Source organism: Theropithecus gelada, chromosome 6, assembly GCF_003255815.1.
Source record: "Theropithecus gelada isolate Dixy chromosome 6, Tgel_1.0, whole genome shotgun sequence".
Lineage (NCBI taxonomy): Eukaryota > Metazoa > Chordata > Mammalia > Primates > Cercopithecidae > Theropithecus > Theropithecus gelada.
In genome coordinates this window covers 150,613,918-150,635,802 of record NC_037673.1, presented here as the reverse complement: position 1 = coordinate 150,635,802, position 21,885 = coordinate 150,613,918, and the positions used below count along the sequence as shown (strand labels likewise).

The following is a 21,885-nucleotide window of genomic DNA, read 5'->3' as shown; positions in this document are numbered from 1 at the left end:
CTTTAAAAAACAAGTTTGAAAACCAATGATCTAATCCAACCCCTTCACGGTATTTTAAAAATGCCAAACCCTATAATTTGATTTGCAATTATAAAAATAATAAAGGCACATGGTGAAAGATGTAGCCAAAAGGGTATAATGAAAAATAAAAATTTCTCCCTACTCCCAACCCTTACTCTCACCCCCTAGAGATAACCACTATTAACAACTGCTTGTGTATCCCCTCCAGATTTTTTAATAAACAAACTGAGCCCCAGGGATTGGCTTGTCTGAGGTTATTTGGCCAGGCTCAGGGCTATTTACTGGACATTATGCTCCTGGCAACCCTCTCTCCTTTTATAACTTGCAAAAGTCCGAAATGTTTCCACAGATTGCAAATTCTCTCCCCAGTCCACTTGCAGCATGAGAAACCATACATTATGCATCTGCTGGCCTTACTCCCTGAACAGGAAGCTTACATGTCTTTTTCATGTGACCTTATTTCTCCATGATCTTTGTTTCATATGGTGGAGAAACCACCAGAATCAGGTTCTCCGTGCTGGCCAGGGTTCAAGCCAGGAGCAGCAGCTATAAAACTGCATGCTCAGCAAGTGATCTGGGCCACTGGACAGGAACTCAGGCTTGAACCAAATTCCTGCAAGGGGCCACACCTGTATAACTGTTGCCTCAGAAGATCCACCTCCAACAGCTTAGGTTCTTCTCTGAGTGCAGTGTTAGCCTCTCCACTCCTCTGCTGGCCCTCAGGCCACTCTCTCCCTATTCCCAATCTTCCTGCCTGCCTTCTGGGCCTCAGCTGACCCCTCTCCCTCAGCATTCCCCAGATTCATCTCCAGGCTGAGCCCATTTCCTACCTGGTAGTCTAGAGTACAAAATTCAAGGTTGCAATGAGCTATGATCCGGCCACTGCATTCCAGCTTGGGTGACAGAGTGAGACCCTGTCTGTAAAAAAACAGAGTACACACAAGACAGAGCACTCTGAGCCTCTTTCTCCCATACAGAAGACCTGAAATGCTAACACTTAGTGGACTCTCTATGTTCCAGGCTCTGTGCTAGGCAATTTCAAGTCCTTATCTTCACCACAACCCTAGAGGGTGGCACTATTATTATCGTTCCTATTTTACAGATGCGGAAACTGACATGGAACTGGTAGCTGGGATAGGAACGTGGAGCTGGCTAACACAAGGTTCAGGAGGGATTAGTTCAAGTTCCTGATGCAGGTGAGTGGCGCTGACCCCAGGCCTCTGATGTCTGCCCACTCCACTCCACTGCCCACATGGTGTTCCTGGAGGGACAAAACACCCACAAGTAACCCTGGCTGACTGTTACCAATTCCCTTCCCCCTGTTATCCAACAGCCTAGTTCCTTCTCAAGGCTCTTGAAGAGGACCCTGAGCCTAAAAGAAGGCCATAGATCTGGGAAGAAATTAATCCCACATTACTTGTCAGCAGAGGCACAGACTCCCTGCCGTTGCCTAGGTTACCCGACTGGAGTTTAAGCCACTACTGAAAACCCCCCTATTTACCTTAATTAATCAGATTGGCATGACTCCCTCGGGAGGGGTGCTGAGACCTCCCTGTGCCCCTGGGATAAGTGAGGAAGTTGGGGAGCACTTCTTGGCGAAATGACCTAAGAACTGCAAGGAGGCAGCCCTGGAGGCCAGGGCGGGTAGGAACACTAACAGACGGGCCGCCTGCACCAGGTGGGACAGAAGAGGCTCATTCCCAAGGGTGTTTACTTGCCAGGAAATTTCAACTATCACTCAGAAGGCAAAAATATACTGCCAGGCAAAGCATAATTATAAGTTGTATTATTCGAGCTATTCATAAGGAAGGCATGAGACCTGAGAAAATAGCTGTCTCATACGTGAAGGGCCTCATTTCATTTTGCATGCTTTAAAAAATCATGCAGGAAGGAGGCAGAGCAGCAGCTGGGGGTAGGGAGAAAAGCTTTCCTCTGCATACTGCAGAAGGCTTATTTTCTAAGAATTACTCTATCGGATGACCTGAACCTCAGCGTGGACTCCACCTGCATTTCTGGCTTTCGACTCTTTCCTTTCTAGGTATGCATTTTAGTTTCCTGAAGGAGTCACAGATGACTGGACATGTGGCACCCACTGGGACATTGTCTAAAACACGTCAAGGCTCAAAAGATGCAAGACTTGTAGACATAATGACTTCCGCTTCCTCACCAGATAGAAATAAACACATAATGAGAAGGACAGACAGACAGACACACTCCCACACAACCCCTTGGACTTAGAAAGCTTGAATGCAGCAAAATCATCTAAAAGAGGCTTTGGCTCTATTATTTTTATTTTATTTATTTTTTGAGGCGGAGTTTTGTCCTTGTTGCCCAGGCTGGAGTACAATGGCACAATCTTGGCTCACTGCAACCTCTGCCTTCAGGGTTCAAGCGATTCTCCTGTCTCAGCCTCCTGAGTGGCTGAGATTACAGGCACATGCCACCACGCTGGCTAATTTTTGTATTCTTAGTAGAAACGGGGTTTTATCATATTGGTCAGGCTGGTCTTGAACTCCTGACCTCAGGTGATCTGCCTGACTCAGCCTCCCAAAGTGCTGGGATTACAGCCTCATTTACAGGACTCAAATATCTGTCCAGGTTATTGTTTCTTTGGACATATTACTTGTCCACTTTACCCTTTTTTAAGGCATGCAGTGAGCCACACAAGCAAATGAATCTCGACTGGCCACTTGGTGTCCCAATTTTTTTTTTTTTTTTTTTTTTTTTGAGATGGAATCTTGCTCTGTCACCCAGGCTGGAGTGCAGTGGTGTGATCTCGGCTCATTGCAACCTCTGCCTTCCAGGTTCAAGCAATTCTCCTGCCTCAGCCTCCTGAGTAGCTGGGACAACAGGTGTGCACCACCACTCCCAGCTAATTTTTATATGTTTAGTAGAGATGGGTTTTCACCATGTTGGCCAGACTGATCTTGAATGCCTGACCTCAGATGATCTGCCCACTTCAGCCTCCCAAAGTCTTGGGATTACAGACATGAGCCAATGTGCCAGCCAGGAGTTCCAATTTCATAAGTGACCCTGAACATGGTGTGTAATGACCAGGCCTCAGTCTCCTCATCTGGAGAAGGAGGATAACAGCTGCCCAGGATACTTCATCCAGCTGACTGAAGGATCAAACAGCAACATGCATAGGAAAGTGTTTTGTAACGTGAAGGACCACGCGCTTGGAAGTGCTCATCATTGTCCTCTGAACTGGGTCACCCACAACACCAGCAGCCTCATGTTGTTCAACCCGGGACGGAGAAATCACTCCATTTGCCTCTTATTGTTCTGTAAAAGGCCTGTCAAGCACATGGGTCTGGGTCATCTCCAGCCTGGCCCTGCCCTTGTTCTTAAGCAGAATGATGCTAACTTTGATTAACTATGTAACTGGGTATCGAGTCACACAATTAGACTACATAGAACTAAGTAAAATAATAGAGCTAGATCTAGTATGCATGAGGAATGCCTAATCTACTGTTCCAACTTCAGAGCACACTGCAGGAAATAGATGTGTGGGTATAGGCTGAAAGATGTGAGATGTAAGCTTTTGTTAGGCAGTAGAGTTTCTAGGAGCTCCAGTTTGAAGCCAGATAGCTGACACGCATTTATCAATGGATGAGTCAAATATGTCCTAAAAGTTGAGATCCCCTTCATCCCCACTAGGAGCCTCAGCCAAGCCACTTGGCTTTGAAGGTCAGTATGGCCTTTGATAAGAGAAAGAGTAAGACCTCTGGACCTGAGGTTGTGGGGTTCAGTATCCCTGCTTGGGTCAGACTACCTGGACTTGTTCCACTAGCTTCAGTGCCCAGACTCTTTCCTTCTTCCTTCAGACAAGGTCCCACCTCTCACCTTGGTGTCACTGTGGGCTTCCCCTTGGTCTTCTGACTCAAGAGCCCAGTCCCTCCTACCCTTTGCCAGTCCAGTCCCTAGTTCCCTTCCCAAGAATGTCCGAGACTCTCTAATGTCCTGTCTGCCTCAATCATGCCAGGCTCCCTCCGCTGACACTGTTCTCTGTCCACCAGCCTATATCCACTCACTGTTAGAGGCCTGAAGGCAACCTTGCTTGGGTTGTGGAAGCCAACCTAGTTCAGTAGGCCTGCCAAGTCCACTGGCCCCAGCCACGTCCAGCTGGGCCCGGCTCTGGTTCTGACAGTCTCACATTTCTGAAATATGTCAGGGCTCAAAGGATACAGCATTTATAGATATATTGAGGCAGGCTGCTTTTAGTGTCCTTCTGATACCACATAGAGGAGGAAGCACATCACAATAGACCCAGTGGTTCTAGTATATTATAGATTCTGCTTTCAGAACACTAAATGGATCAATAGGACTTCTTTGTGTGTATCTTTACAAATTATGTATTCACAAAATCCAATAGAAGAGTCAATAATGTTGGGATGTAGTAGAAAATTCTTGGAAAGGAACAATAATAGCTAGTGTTTATTAAGCTTAATACTTTTTAGGAGCACCTGTGCACTTTGGGAGGCTGAGGTGGGTAGATCACGAGGTCAGGAGATGGATACCATCATGGCCAACATGGTAAAAACCCCGTCTCTACTAAAATCCAAAAAATTAGCCGGGTATGGTGGCAAGCACCTGTAGTTCCAGCTACTTAGGAGGCTGAGGCAGGGGAATCACTTGAACCCGGGAGGTGGAGATTGCACTGAGCTGAGATGGTGCCACTGAACTCCAGCCTGATGACAGAACAAGACTCTGTCTCAAAACATATATAATAATTTTTAAGACCCTGCTTAAAATCCTCCAGTGGCTTCCCATTGCTCTTAAGATGAAACCAAACTCCTTTCCAGGCTTAGAAGGTTCTACTCGGCCTGACCTCTGCCCACCTCTCCAGCCCATCCTGTGTCATGCTCCCATGGCCTCAGAACTCCAGTGACTTCTGTAAGTTCCTCAAATGCACCTCACTTTCGCCTATCGCAGGGCCTTTGCACAGGCTGTTTCCTCTACCTCAAACACTCTTCATACTCTGTTCCCACTCCACCAAATTCACTTCACATTTCAGTTCAGATGTCATTTCTTCTAAGAATTCTTCCCAGACCTCTTAACTCCAAGCCTCTGGCAAGCACAGTATGGTCCTTTCCTTCAGAGCACTAAGTCAGCAGACTTTTATTTAGAGTGATTGTTACACAAATGCACGTCTGTGCCTGGACTATAAGCTCTAGAAGAGCAGGGCAGTGTCTGTGTGGCTCACCATACACCCGGCTTACTAACACTTAGCACTGTACCAGACACATATAAGTGCTCAGTAAATGTTAGCTGAATAAACTGAATGAATGGATGAATGGATGTCTACTATGTGCTGGTTCCTGGAATAATTCCTTCTCAATGCACTAGCTCATTTTACCCTCAAAACAACTCCATGAGGTGGGTATAGTTATCCCCAAGGCTACAGACAGTAGTTAGGATTTTACAAGTATTAAGTAACTTGCTCAATGCCACACAGATGTAGCAAGTGATAAAGTTAGGATTTGAACCCAGGTCGGCCTGACTCTAATGCTTGCAACTCTTTACTCTGTAAAACCTGACCCCAGCCAAGCAGTAGAGGAACATTTATTTTTCCCTTTTGTTCTATAGTACAAACTATGCCAGAGGGTGAGCAGAGAGGAAGGGAGAGGTTTTTTTCCCTCTTCCACACACCTGGATTTGAGCCACAATGAGATGAGGGCATCTTGGATTCTTTATATTTTCCAAAATAAATTCTATTTTTTAAGTAGAGACGGGGGTCTCACTATGTTGCCCAGGCTGGTCTTGAACTCTTGGCCTCAAGCAATCCTCTCGCCTTGGCCTCCCAAAATGTTGGGATTACAGGCGTGAGCCACTGCGCCTGGCTCCAAAGTGAATTTAAATATTAATATAATAAGTTCCCTGGAAACTTCTTGAGAATTCCATTTCCTCTTCCTTTTCTCTTATGGGGTGCTCTTAAGACCTAAGCCAGAGTATAATTTAAACTTTATTGAATGAGAAATAAATTCAGGGTTGATCTGTTATACCACCTAACATTACCAGTAAGAATGTAAGTCCAAAGTTACACACCGACACACTTCCTTGAATAGATTTTTCTGAATGAGATTTAATATTCTTTTGCCACCTTTATGAACTTAAGGATATCCTGAATTGTTACTCAAATGTGCACACTGTTTATCCAGACCTGTCTGCTCTATTGTCTCTTCCCCTCGAATGTTGTCATCTGGGACTCCTTAACTCTAATGTGATGTTTAGTCTGGGTGAGAGCCTGAAAGTACAGCTACCTCTCTGGTAAGGAGTTGCTTGGATGCTGTTTGGTTGAGTCTCTTTAGCCAACCCAGGGAGTGTAACCTTGTATGGTGGACTCATAGGAGTCTGAAGCTCCATGAGTGGGTTGACCCTCTAACACTGTGGTATTCAGTGAACTTCAGTGTCAATGGACTGTGCTGTGCCCAGTATTTGAAATGACATCATGGGTGAACTCCTCACGGCTAGGGACTTGCTCCCTTACAAGGTGCTTGGCTAACTTTGTTTTGGTGATGGAGTCTGCTAATTGCATGTACCATCTGACCTTGCTAATAACTGCTCAAGCTGCAAACCTGCTTCTAAAGTCACTATGTTATAAGCAATTATTTGGCTCTGTGCAAAAATGTTAATTTCATGCTTTGTAAACACATCTCTTGTAAAAGACCAACCTGCCTATAAAATTTGCTTTTGACACTCCCAAGATAATCTTCAGGGGAAAGGAAAAAAGGGGGTATCCTGTTAATCAGTTTCTACAACCTTCTTTTTCTTGAGACTTTTTTTTTTTTTTTTAATGACAAACAAGAGGTGTCAACATCCAGGTTCACTGAGGAGGCAGAAAAATACCCAAAGTGGAGGCTGGCATCTAAGGATGCTTACATTCTTGCAAGTTCATTGTGTACTTTCAATTAGGTACAAGGAGTTTGGCAAACCTGGGAAAATCACATGCTTTTTGACTGACTAAACCTAGTGTCTTAGAGTTAGAAGGCTCTTAGCAATGATTTGGTCTACACACCTCATTCTGCTGGCAAGGAAAAGGTGACCCAGAAATGAGACATCCTGCCAGGCTTACACAGAGGTCAACACTGGAGCCAAAAATTGAACCCAGAGGCCTTAATTTCTAAGTAGCATATTTTCCAGCAAGACATGGGCCCTAGGGCAGACAGGGAAAACCTAAACCTTTTTTTAAGAAATGAAGAACTCCAATCATCCTCTTCTCCAGTTATTTTCTACAGGGCTATGTGTTTCCTGGCATCCTGCTGGGCAGGGACAAGAAAGCAGCTGAAGAAGCAGATCACCGAATTCAATTCAAGAGGCATATCTGGGTCACCTACAACAGGTGCTTCTCACATTTTCTGCCACCCTCTACCCCCTACTACTTTCCCCCAAAAAACATGATGTGCTTAGTGCAGGAGCATCTGGGAGGCTTTTGGCCCCAAGTAGCCACAGTTACTTTGCTTCACCTTAAATATTCATCCCATATTGCAAATTGTACTTACCACGCCATGATTTGGATGTTTTACTTTAACTTTAATATAAAAATGTGTTTCTCTTCCTGTCTTCTCTAAATAGTCTGGGTCAACTTCATGCTTTTGGAAGGAATGTCGTGATTATCCAGCATGAACTCACTGTATGAAAGACCATACATAGGCATGGGATCCAAGTAACTCCAATATTAGCAGAAGGTGCTAAAATCTATAGGGGACCGAAAGCCCAGGTCATGGGCTATGGGTACACAGGAAAATGAGAGATCAATTAAAATTTGGAGCAAAGTTCTCCAGAAGGATGAATAAGTTATGCCTGTTTTGGAGGGTCTTGCTCTGTCAGCCAGGCTGGAGTGCAATGGCACAATCAAGCTCACCGCAGCTTCTAACTCCTGGGCTCAGGCAATCCTTCCACCTCAGCCTCTTGTGTGGCTAGGACTACAGGTAGGCACTACCACACCTTGCTAATATTTATTTTATTTTTTTATTTTTGTAGAGACAGGGTCTGGCTACCTTGTCCAGGCTTATCTTGAACTCCTGGCCTCAAGGGATCCTTCGCCTCAGCCTCCCAAAGTGCTGGATTTAAACACTCGAGTCATCACACCTGGGCAGTTTTTTTTTTTAAATGATAGTCTTTAATTTTATTTCCCCTGATTGTAGATTATTGGGAAAAGAGAAAAGCACAAAAGAGGAAATTTAAATCTCCTATAGGAAACTAGGTAAAGGGTTCATAGGATCTCCCTGTAATTTTTATTACAAGTGCATATGAAATCCACAATTAACTCAAAATAAAGCATTTAATTAAAGAAATCCTCCATAATCCTACCATCCAATAATCATCGTTAAGAATTTTGTAGTTCCTTTATTTATGTTGTTTCAAGACATGTGCCTGAAACCTGAAATCTAAAGACCTAATTGGAGGTCTGGAGCCTGCTTTCTTTACTCATCATATGTCAAGAGAAATTTCCTACTATTAAAAGTTCTTTGAAAGTATTTCCAAAGAATGTCTTATATTTGAATACATGGAATATCATATTCCCTAATGCTCGATATTTACTTGCTTCCAGTTTCCTACTATTAAATTTTTTTCATGTTACATATATTTTGCCACAATACAAAAATTTCTTTTTTTTTTTTTTTTGAGACGGAGTCTCACTGTGCCTCCCAGGCTGGAGTGCAGTGGCGCGAGCTCGGCTCACTGCAAGCTCCGCCCCCCGGGTTCACGCCATTCTCCCGCCTCAGCCTCCCGAGTAGCTGGGACTACAGGCGCCCGCTACCGCGCCCGGCTAGGTTTTTGTATTTTTAGTAGAGACGGGGTTTCACCATGTTAGCCAGGATAGTCTCGATCTCCTGACCTTGTGATCCACCCGCCTCGGCCTCCCAAAGTGCTGGGATTACAGGCTTGAGCCACCGCGCCCGGCCCAAAAATTTCTTTAAGTTTCAATAAACATTCTATACATCCCACAGTTCTGATGATCACCTCAGGCTGGACTCTCAGAAAGAAAGTTTCTGGATGAGTTTTTTAAAGTTCTCATTGCATGTTAACAAATTTCTTTTCTGATGGGAGTGGAGGAAGGTGGGCAACATTTTTTTTTTTTTAATGAGATTGAAACATGTCTCAACAGAAAAACTCCAGGCGACTGCAAAGTGCCTAATTGGCGTTTTTCAAATGCAAGGCCATCTGGGAGCCGGGTAAGAGGGTCCAGAAACCCGAAAACCCACCTGCTTGCAAACTGGGGTAGGTGCTTCATCCAGCTGTCATGCTTTCCTGACATCTCGATGTAAAGTGATCTTTGAGGAGAGATGCGCTAAACCAGGACATATGGGACTGTCTTTTGTTAAAGGAGGCTGTTCGCTCTTCTCCTAGGAGGGTAATAACTTGGGAAATATGCATAAACCATTGCTGCTAGGATATAAACAGCATAAAATTATCCAAACTTGGAGCCATTAAAGATGCACATTGTGAATTTAGAATCAAAACACTCTATAAATTCATAGCAAATCTGCACATTGAAAACTCAGTCTGTACACTGTAAAAGCAGTAGTTGGTTTAAAGACTTTTGCAAATGCTCCTGAGTGTATTCCCTGGGCAGGCATGAGGTGTGAAATCAGTGGGCTTCTCTTGTGAAAGGCCTTGTCAGCATCAGGCAATGGAAGACGTTCTGAGGTCCCTTATTTCCTGAGGTCCCTTCCAGGTCTACTATTCTTAAGTAGTAACCCTTTGTTCTGGAAGGGATGTGCACACATTTTCCTTCAAGTCTAAAGACTACATGACACCCTGCTGATCGTCTGGGGAAAGGGGAACAGGAAACTAGTCTTGACATGTTACCACAAGGCTCCCTACATCCCTTCCCAAACTATAAATACTGCAAGAAGCAGAGAACATGTAAGGTTTAGAATACTCATCAAGAAATCTTTCTCTCCAGAAATTACGCTCGCTGACTATTTTAGTGTTTCCCTTAGAAATTTGTAAAGAAAGTCCGCCTCACTACCGCCCCTGGAATGATCCTAGAATGAGGTCAGGAAGGGAGCTCTGACTGGTGGTCCCATTGGCCATAATTTCTGGCTCACTGGAAGTCATAAGAAAGCCCCCTCTTTTGACAGTTGGCATGAAGAGCCCACAGTATTGGGCTGCAGATTTCAGGCACTCCCTAAGAACTGCTAAGTGGGGGTCTGTACTGCTCAGAAATGCAATTGATTTCATCCAAGAAAAGAGGAAACAAGTGTTCATTTATCCTTGTCTTGGACAGAGACCAAAGGGTCAGTATGGACAGCCAAAAGCCCTTTGACTTATCTCTGTCTCTTGGTATTCTAAAAATTCTGCCTCATTGTCAGCCTACGATTTTGAAGAATTTCAATAGAAAAGTTTTAAGAAGAGTAAAAAGATTTACTGTTTTTACTCACCAAGATTTACCAATTGTTAATATTTTACCGCATTTGCTCTCTGCCTATATATATATTATATACATTTTTTGCTGAATCACATGGAAGTAAATTGCAGATATCATAATGCTTGGTCACTGAGTACTTCAGCATGCATCTGTCGAGCAAAGGAACACTCTCCTATATAACCACAATTCTACTATGACATTGATATAAATTATCTAATACATACTCCATATTCAGGTTTCCCATTGTCCCCCAAATCACTTTTTTTTTTTTTTTGAGACAAAGTCTTGCTCTGTCTCCCAGGCTGGAGTGCAGTGGCACGATCTCAGCTCACTGCAACCTCCGCCTCCCAGGTTCAAGGGATTCTCATGCCTCCTTCCAAGTAGCTGGGATTACAGGCATGCACTACTACGTATAGCTAATTTTAGTAGAGATGGGGTTTTGCCATGTTGGCCAGGCTGGTCTCGAACTCCTGGCCTCAAGTGATCTGCCCACCTCAGTCTCTCAAAGTGCTGGGATTATAGGCGTGAGCCATCACACCCAGCCTTTTTAAAACTGACATATAAATCACGTAACACAAAATTTTCCCTTTTAAAGTATACAATTCAGTGTTTTTTTAGTATCCTTATATAAAGTTGTATAAACATCACCACTAATTCCAGATTATTTGCATCATCCTAAAAAGAAACTCTGCACCCATTATCAATGCTATGGTGTGAATGTTTGTGTCCCCTCCCGAATTCATACGTTAAAATTCAAATCCCAACGTAATGTTATTAGGAGGTAGGGCCTTTGGGAGTGATTGGGTCATGAGAGCTTGGATTAGTGCCCTTAGAAATAAGCCCCTAGAGAGGTCGCTTGTCCTTTCTACTTTGTAAGGGCACAAATAAGAAGGCACCGTCTATGAACTAGAAAGCAGGCCCTCATCAGACACTGAATCTGCCACTGCCTTGATCCTGGACTTCCCAGCTTCTAGGAATATGAGAAATAAATTTCTGTTGTTTATAAGCTACCCAGTTTGTGGTCTTCTGATATAGCAGTCTGAATCAACTATCAGTCACCCCCCTTCTCCCTCCCCTGAGCCCTTAGAAACCATAAATCTATTTTCTGTCTCCAGGGATTTGCCTATTCTGGATATTCCATATAAATGGAATCATACAATATGTGGCCTTGGTGTCTGGCTTCTTTCACTTAGTAGAATGTTTTCAAGGTTCATCCATGTTGTAGTGTGTATCAGTACTTCATTCCTTTTTACAGCTGAATAATATTCCACAATAGGTATATATACCCATATTTTATAAATCCACTCATAAGTAGACATTTCAGTTGTTTCCACCTTTTGTCTACTATAAATAATGCTGATATAAACACTCATGTACAAGTTTTTGTGTGGCCACCTGTTTCCATTTCTCTTGGGTATATACCTAGGAGTGAGATTGCTGGGTCATACAGTCACTGTATGTTTAACCTTTTAAAGAACTGCTAGACTGTTTTCCAAAGTGGCTGCATCACTTTATAGAACCACCAGCAATGTCTGAGGGTTCCAATTCCTCCACATCCTTGCCAACACTTGTTATTGTCTGTCTCCAAATTGGTTTTATAGCCATTTTTTCCTCAAACCAAGATCCAATCAGGGATTCTGCATTGTATTTAGTTACCATGTCTCTTTCATTTTCTTTAATCTGGACCAGTTCACCAGTCTTCTTTTGCCTTTCCTGATGTTAACATTAAAAGAATAAAAACACAGTTCAGATGAGGGATTTATTCCTGATTCTGATAGGATCCTAAAGCACCCTTCTCTTCATCATTGCCCTGACAACTTGAGGGTCTTGAGGGTGCAGTCTCCAGGGAGATAAAATGGAGCCCAGCTTAGTGCCGAGCACAATGACCTAGTGGCTCTTACCTGGTAAATGCTTCTCAACCTCTTAAGGCTTCTGTTCAGCATCAATAGGGAGGCTCAGGGGAAGGAGAGGTCAGACTGGGGTGGAGACAAGTGTGTCTGATGGACACTAGGGAATCTGGGTACCTGCCTCAAGTGGCCCTTGGTGATGCCTGCCTGGCTGGGCTGTCTTGAGTGCTGGAGTTAATTGGGGTCACTGAACTACAACGGGGTGTAGCACTGGAGAATAATACCCACTAGTCCCCACTGCAGTAATGAGCGCTGACATATATCACATTTCAGACTGTAGCTAATTAAATACTCTACAGCTTCTCCAACAGAAATGAAGATTTGAAGCATTGAGCTGAGGGGGACAGAAGGATGGGTCCTGTGACCTAGCACTGGCTTAGCCAAATTCCCTGCATGATGCCAGGCAAGTAAATCAACCTGTCTGGGCCCCTCCCTAATCTATAATGTGGGGGAAAGGAATGCACATGAGGTTTCTTTAAATGTTAGGGGTCTCCCATTTTAGGCAGGATACTGTCAGTTAATGTTACTGAAAATAACTCAAATGTATTCCTTGTCAAAGGAAAATTATAGGAAGAGCTAAATGCAATACAGCTAAAGCCTACAATGTAATACTACCAGTAACCCACATGAACTGCCTCTTCACTTTTATGGAGTATCTCACCACTCTTCCATATATGCTATCTCCTTCATCCCCAAATAGGGCAGATAAGTGTTATCATTCCCATTTTGCAAATGAAGGTTCACAGATCTGAGGTTAATTCATTCATTCTGGGACAATAATCATAAAGCATCCACCAAGTGCCAGGTGCTATGCTAGACCCTGATGGCACAAATCGCAAGCTAGATAGGTAGGGATTTTGCCTTTTTGCTGTGAGCTTTCAACTTGGCAGGGAAGACAATTAATAAGCAACATTAACAGGTAAGCACCACTCTCCTAAGGGAACTACAGGGAGTCCATGTGTGGGGCCCTAACTTTGGCTAGGGATTTGCCTCAGGTGTCATTCACAGAAGGTATGAGACCTCTGGTTCCTTCCTTCCATTCTACCAAGGCAGCAGGAGATATATACCTCTGGTAGTAGGAATAAAACTCTCACCGAGGGCCTGCTTAGCTGGTGGAAGAAGGGCAGTGGAACATATATTCCCTTGTTTGGTGCTACACACAGAACTGTGGAATGAATGCACTTTAGTGTCCAAGGGGCTCATCTCCTAAAGCAACAAGTCCAGATAAGACTCAAGGGATCTTAGGGTTTGAGTAACGTCCCTGAGGTCTTTGACCTCACCAGTAGCACGTGGTGTTGCTGGACAGTGTGGACAGCCTGGGTCCCTCCCTGCTCTGGGGCTCAGTTTCGCCACCTGTAAGGTGAATAGGTTGAACTAATGCTGTTTTTTTTTTCTTTTAGCTTAAACCTACTTATGAGCCATCAAAACTTTCTCTCTTTCTTTCTCCATCAAAAGCCAAAGACAAGGCATGATTGATGAATTTCAATGGTGTCTCCTGAAATGAAATTACCAGTGTCAGAAATCTTCATTGACCTGTGAAGTCAGACTCTTCAAGGTTGATTGGCTGGACACAGCTGTTTAATAATGGGTGTCCCCACCCCCGCCCCAGCCCAATCTCACACTCCTTTGCAGTTAATAGGGCTATCCCATAACTCATCCCAAGCAAGTGGAGACAGAATGGCCGGTGTCTACACTTTCTGCAGAGGCTGGTTCATAAAGCAGTATTTATACATTCCCTTTAACCTGACATTGCATTAGATCTATTACCAGTTAATTAAATTGTAACCATTTTATACATGGACTTCTGGTTGTGATCAGCATCTAAATGTACAGATTCATGAGGCCTCATTGACTCACGTGAAGAAGCTAAATAATATTCACTTAAAAGAGTATTAAATTGTGCAGAACCATCATGAGCAGTCAATAAAGGCTTCATGTTAAACAGAATTTAAAGGGATGGTATTTGCTACTTTACTCCCTTGAGAAACATATGCTTTTAAAAGTTATTTCCTACCTCTGAATTCCCTGCAACTAGAGTGGTTTTGACAATTTTCTGATTTGTTTAAAATGAATGATTATAAAACTTCGTTAGAAGCATTTGCATTCATTTAAAAGGGGGTGCATCCTGGATTCTGCCACTGTCATAAAGGGAAAAGAGACAGGAGACTAATTAAGTAACAAAGGCTCAGCCAGAAACCTCAGTTCCAGAGGCATAATCTCCTTTGCCAGGCACGGGGCAGATGACTGGCTGCACGCTTGCTCCAGCCTTCTCGGCCTAATCCTCCCTCCTCAGCAAGAAGCATTCTGACAGTGTCTGGAATAATAATGTAATTATGGACAGCTAAAACACCTCATCCATGAAGGACAAGGATTTGGATCCTTTCAAATATGGGAAAGAGAATCAAAGGCACCAAAGGGTGTGTCTTTTTTGGGAGGGTTGGGGGAGGTGGTTAGAACTGTCTCTCTCTTTTATTTTCTGCTAAAGAATATATGCTTCTCAGAGGAGAAATAGTGCTTTGACCATGACATGACAGCCATTTAGGCCAAAGTGGCCCCTGTACACATTCAAAAAACAAAAAACAAAATATTCGCCAGTGTATTTCCCTACAAAAAGCCAATTTGTTTGTTTGTTTTCTCCCTTCATTGGGTCTAGATTATAAAGTCCTCACTGTTCTGAAAGAAAATATGTAGGACTGATGGGCAGAGATTGTGTTTTATGAATTTTATATTCCCTAGATTTAGCACAGTGACTGGTATACAAAAGGTGCTAAATACATGTTTGCTGATTGGTTATCAGTTATACTTCATGTTGTTGGTTAGAACTAACTATGCTAATTTCCATTTGGAAGAAAACCATTTTGTAGAACATTTTGACTGCAGGGGCTTATAACATATGGAAAAATCATAATAACCAAAAGCCAAAACCAACACCTAGAGCCATGATTTTCAACCAGCATTCCACAGAGACTCAGGGGCTCAACAGAAGTGACTCAGTGGTTATTTTAGGGGAAGAGGTGAGAGAGGCTGCTGGGCTGCTGCCCTGTCTCATGTCCATTTCAATTAACATAACTCACTTCTACCTGTTTTCTTTGCTACACTTTCACATAAAATATCCTTTGAAGAAATAGTTCCTGCAAATGGATTTTCATATAATCTCAAAATAGCTCCCAAAAATATACCTATTAATTCCAAAGAGGAAAGTGGTAACTTTATGCTGGCAGACATCACCTTAAGTAAGTGATCAAAGTTATATCACCCATAATAAGATGTCAGGACTATGCCCTGATATGATGCCCGGAGAAGGTAAACATCTCACTTCTGTGTTATTCTTGCCTAGATGCGTCAAATTAATCATGAGAGAACATCAGACAAAGCCAAATTGGAGGACATTCTGCAAAATAATTGGCTACTGTTTTCAAAACTGTCGAGGTCATGAAAAACAGAAGACTGAGGAGACGTCATAGATTGAAGGAAACTAAAGAGATCCTACAACTAAATGTAATGGGTTGAATGTGTTTTCAGAAAAAGAAAAAAAAAGGCATCAATGGGAAAAACTGCTGATATTCAAATAAAATCGGTACCTAAGTTAATAATATTGTTTCAATAATTTCATAGTCTAGATCATTAAACTATGCTTATGTAGGATGTTAACATTAGGGGGAGCTGGGTAAAGGGTACAAAGAATTATTGTTGCCACTTTTTTTGTAAATCTAAAATTATTTCAAAATAAGAGTTGTTTAAAAAAGTTTCTGCAACTAAAAAAAGTTTAATCGCCATTCATGAGAAACACAATTGGACTTTTGTTTGGATTGACCTTTAAATATGGCAGAGGCAGGCCTCAGTGGGGACCAAAAGCAATTCAACCTCATGATCAAAGCCATGAGTTTCAAATAGTCATGAATAGCCAGGCCATAATACCCTGCACCTGCCTGGAAGAAAAGTCCAAAGAGCAGGAAATAAGAATCATTTACAGTGATGAACAGACTGACCATTCCGAACTAGTGTCAAGAAGCATAGAAAGCCCACATCTGTGTAAGTGACAAGGGTCACTGGCTAGAATCAGTGACCAGGCCAGTGGATACTCCATTTATCTGTGATCAGAATCCCAAAGACTTCACCAATCTCTTCCCAGTATGAAGACTCACACAGCCTTGAACTTATTTTATAGAAAAAGAACAGAACTCTTGTCAAGTCTACTGATTTAGGCATATGTGTGTGGATTTTAATGTTATTCATTTAAAAAGTATGACTATCTGGTTTCCCCTGGCAATGCCCAATTATTCCCTAGCATAGTGTAAGAAATAAGCAGTGATGGAGAACTGCTTAAGACAATAGACACTGAATAAGAAAAAAATAAATAATAATAATAAAAATTACAGTCCTTCCTAACTCCTTCTTTCCTTCTTCTCTTGAAAAGAAATGCCGTATTTATTCTGTAGATTTTTGCACCTGCTGACATATACCTTAACTTTTAGAAGCATGATGTAAAAAGGCTCAGAAAATGTTAATTTATGTATTGTAACAGCATATTCTGGTAGTGCAAAGAAGTGTTTCAAGAAATATTTTTAAAAACAGATGTAAATCTTAATAGCACAAACATATCTGCAAAATCTACTCATCCAGAAAACCTCGCTCCCTAATGATGTCAGATAAATGAAACATTGCTTTACCAGGAAGCTATGTTAAGACCCTAGGAAATCTATATTGTACCTCTGTTAGTCATGCATGGGAAAATAAAGCTTGCCCTTTCCTTTTCTTTCTTTTTTCTTTTAAGACGGAGTCTCACTCTGTCGCCAAGCTGGAGTGCAGTGGCGTGATCTCGGCTCACTGCAACCTCTGACTCCCTGGTTCAAGTGATTGATTCTCCTGCCTCAGCCTCCCCAGTAGCTGGGATTACAGGCACGTGCCATCTTTTCAGTTACAGAAGCCAATGAATTTCCTTTTCCACTTATGCCACTTCGAGACAAGTTTCTGTCACTTGCAATTGAAACAGTCCTAATACAAATGTCATTTAAAAATGGAAAACATAGGAAGGCAGAGATGAAGTGGGTTTTTCTAATCTCTAAAACTCAACTTTAAGATGCAGGTGAGGCAGCTTTGGTCAGGTGAAACTATAGTCACAAGGACATGAAGGTATAAAGGAATAAAAGGCACACTGGTTTCAATGTCACCAAGCCAATTTCAAAACGGACTCTGCAACTGGCTAGATAAGTAGCTTTGGGCAATTGCTTAACCTGAGTCTCAGTTTATTTTTATTTATTTATTTATTTACTTATTTTTGGAGACGGGGTCTTGCTATGGTGCCCCAACTGGTCTCAAACTCCTGGCTTCAAGTGATCCTCCCACCTTGGCCTCCTAAAATGCTGGATTACAGGCATGAGCCACCTGTAATGCCCAGCCAAGCCTGTTTCTACACCTTGAAAATAAAGGTGATAACTTCACAGGGTTGGTATGAAAACCAAAGAGTTAATGGATGAAACAGCTAAGCACCGCCCAATCAAAAGAATCCTTTCTTTTCTTTGCTGGGGTACATGATAAGATGGGAGGAGATAGGGTGTGCATGCACTATTTGGAGAGCATCTGAATTTGGGGAGACATCTGTTGAAGCCTGTAGAGAAGGACTAACATCAAAAACATCAGCCATTGACTCTGAAAAAGGGGGAAAATCAAACCGTCTCACCCAAACACTATAACAGTGTTTGAAGAATATGTGAACCAAACATTTAACTATAACTTCATCACAAGCCCTCTCTCTTTCACAGAATTGCCTACTCCTAATATTTAAGAACACAATTGTATTCATGTTATGGATCTTCAGGGGAATTATCCAGTATTAGGTTTTTAAAAGCTGGCTCCTATGACACACCTAGAAAATCCCACTCCCTAGTGATATGAAATAATGAATGAGTGAAATGAATGAATGAAAATAGATGAAACTGAATGAGAGAAATCAAATAATGATAAAAAGTCTCAAACTGCAGGTCTAAGGTCATCCATCTATAAGGGACCACACACAATATTAAAAATATATATATAGCCTATGTTTAAAAACCCAGAAAGTTCTCTTAAAAAATCCAAATGTCCAGCTTCTCTCAAAAAACCAGAAGACCTGGCAAGCCAAGCCCTGTATTCCTGCATGACAGCAGTTGGCAGGAGCTAAGTTGGCAGCGATGTCCCTGGGGATGGTGGGCATGTTCTCCAACTCATCCACCTCCCAGTCTCTTAAATAGGCAGGTGTCACTCATTCAAGTGGCATACCCAAAGCCCTGTAAGGATCTGCTTTTGTCTTCCTTGAGAAGGAAGATCTGGGAGCTCAGGGAGCCATAACCAGACCTCTCCTCTGTCAACCTCCCCACTCTAGAGGCAAAGTTATATGGTTACTTAAGAAAGTTATACTTCACTGGTAATGGATGCACAAGTCTATGATATACTAAAAACACTGAAATGTGAATCATATCTCAAAAAAACTGTTATTTAGGAGAGAGGAAGAAGGGAAAGAAGGGGAGGGGAGGGGAGCAGGAGGGGAGGGAAGGGGAGGGGAGGGGGGGAGGGAAGGGGAGGGGAGGGGTCGCAGGAGGGGAGGGGAGGGAAGGGGAGGGGAGGGAAAGGAAGGGAAGAGAAAGGAAGGGAAGGGAAGGCAGGCTTCTCGCAGGGTAAGATTAGGTTTTGTGATACTGACAAGGCCTACCCTCAGTAACCTCCCAGCTCCCATTTTAGTGACCTTTGCCTACTCCTTGAGAGAAAACCTTGGTTTCCAGCCAGCCACCAGCATGGGAAAGTGTGGGAAAGTGGAAGGCATACTAGACCTGGAGGCAGGAAACCCTGCTTTGTCATTTTCTTGCTCTGTGACCTTGTACAAGTCAATATGCCCCTCTGGGTCTCAGTGACCCTACTATAAAATAAGTAGTATAACCCTTGAGCTGCTTAAGTCAAGGAGTGTTGACCAACAGTAGAGATAATGTTTGTGAAAACATTTTTTAACCTATAAAAAGTCCTATCAGGTGCAAACAATACATGACCTCATGACACCACATCTCTGTCCTATGCCTATGGCAGATATAGTTAATCAATCATGACACTCCTTCTCATTATACCCAGCACTGCAGTTGTTTATCCAAGAGCCATTTCCTCTTTTTGCCATGCCCGCAGGGCCCTGATTTTCACATAGGTACCAGATTTCCCTCACATAATTGAGGGATGTATCTTGATGAGTCTGTAACAATCCTGGTGGCTCCATTTTCCTAATTATTAGGCATTAGTTCAAGGATAGAGTCAATTGAGGGAGTCCGTTTGGGGTTAGACAGGGGTTAGGGAAAAGATTTTCCCCCGATTAGAAGGTAATAAAGGGGCTGGGCATGGTGACTCACACCTGTATCCCAGCACTTTGGGAGGCTGAGGTAGGAAGATTGCTTGAGCCCAGGAGTTGACCAACCTGGGCAACATAGTGAGACCTTGTCTCTAAAAACAACAACAACAATGCTCTTCTGTTTCTGGCAGGAGCTCCTATAGGAATCTTACATCTCTGAAGGAAAAAAGCAGACATGCACAGGATGATAGCAAAGAAAGATGGAAAGACCCAGGTCCTTGATGGCATTATTGAGCAGCTAAATTACCCACCTCTGAAGCTGCCCTGTCCCTGAACTTCTTGTTGTTTTAATATATTCAATGCTCTTACTGTTTTGGTCATTTTGAATAGAGTTTTCTGTTACTTGCAGCTAAAAGTATGCTAATTTATATACCCAGCAAGCCGTATTTAGCCTTAGACCTCTTCTTAATATAATGCTTCAGAAAGTCATTATCAATTGATCAGAATTACCACTTGGCACAAAAGTATGCTTATCTTCCTGAGGCTACAGACTTTTTTCAAAGAGGTATCGATGCCAGTAAAAAATTCCTGATTTGATGTTATCCCTCTTTCAGGAATTCATTACTAATAAAAGTTACCTGAAGACAGAAAACAAAACACAACAAGAACAGCAACAACAACAAAAAAAGACCTCTATGGGAATTCTGGGACCAAAAGGGCTGCAAAAAACAAAACATCTCTGAGTAAACATTTCTCTGCCAACAGGAATGATTCTTCAGTGTGATCTCAATATTTATGAGCATCTACTATGTATGTAAGAGGCACTGGAAGAATTAAAGGGATGAAGAATAAGATGGTCGTAGAAGCAAAAAAGTTCTTCAGTATCTCTGAATCCCCACAGAAACATACACAAAGCAAACATAGCAAAATCCACAAAACAACATATACAACCAAATTTGCTAACAAGGCATCCCTATGAGCCCTATACAAGCAGGTGAGAGCAAATCACCACTAACCATGAGGCTTGCATGTTACCGGCATCTATGTGGGAGGAAATAGGAAGCAATGGGAACAGTGGCTGCTGGTCCTGAGAGCATAACATAAAAATAGCCAACATTCTCTAGGAGAGCACCATGGGCTAGGTAAGAACTACAGTCAAAACTGGAAGGGTTTCCACCCAGTGCAGTAATGGGTGAGGGTAGACGGTCCATAGTGAGCAGGTCTGAAGGGGGTGGGGCCACCTCACTCCTATGAACTCTTAAAGCTGATCTTCTAGGGCAGATCAAGACCTGCACTGAGGTAGACCTGCAAAGAGCGAAGTCCAAACTGAGCAGGACAGGAACAATGGAGACAAAGAAAAGAGGAATTTCAGATAAAAGTAGGAGAGAGAAACAGAGTCAGGAAATCTAAGAAAGCAAGCCACCGTATTTTTTAACACTATACCAAAAAAAAAAAAAAAAGAAGAAGAAAAAGAAAGAAAGAAAGAAAGAAAGAAAGAAAGAAAGAAAGAAAGAAAGAAAAAAGAAAAGTAAAAGAAAAAAGAAAGAGGAGGCTTTATGAAGTTAGAAAAGCTTTCCTGAATCCCAACTTCTTCTGAAAGTTCAAGAAAACTAATTTCGCCAACAAATGAACAACTGAAAAGTACTGATGTCAAATCCCATACTAAATTGTTATTTTTAAAAAGAATACAAAGCAGAATATTTTCTATAGACAATGAAAGCATGCCTGAAAGACATGGTCACAAAACAGATCCAACTGCAACCTACATTTTCAAAATAGTTAAAAGGTATTAAGAAAATCCTCTAAGATATACAACATAAATTATAATCAGACTCAGAAATGAGGCAACAAACTCAGCAAAGAACTAAAAACTAAAAAAAATCATTTCACAAATGAAGACTAAACTAAAAAAAAACAAAACACACATACACACACACGAACAACAGTTAATGCCCAAATAAGTGAAAGGAGATAAAAATTTTAAATCAAGATGAAATGGGAAAAAAAGAGGTAAAGACTCAAGAGAAAGTGACTACAGAGAAATACTGAAGACAGGTAATGAAGATCTAACACACAGATGAGTCCCTGAATAAGAAAACCAAAACAAGGTAATAAGGAAAAAAATATGGAAAATTAAAATTCAATAAAAATTTTCTGAAATTTAAGGAAAAAAAGATTTGAAAGCACAAATTGAAAGAGCCCAGGACATAACTAAGAATATCAGCCCAGGACAACCAACACTAAGGCATTAATTTACTAAAAAGGAGGAAGGA

At 42.2% G+C, this 21,885-nt stretch overlaps 1 protein-coding gene across 2 annotated transcripts in view; it reads right to left on the bottom strand.

The window, feature by feature from the left end:
* Positions 1–21,885, bottom strand: part of GALNT10 (polypeptide N-acetylgalactosaminyltransferase 10) — a 230,396-nt gene that overhangs the window by 150,154 nt on the left and 58,357 nt on the right. The window contains exon 3 of one of the 2 annotated variants that reach the window (XM_025387916.1): positions 10,738–10,762. The exons of the other annotated variant lie outside the window; for it this stretch is intronic. Coding sequence (XP_025243701.1) covers positions 10,738–10,762 — 25 coding nt within the window. The remainder of the gene's footprint in view (positions 1–10,737; positions 10,763–21,885) is intronic. 2 annotated transcript variants of the gene reach the window in all.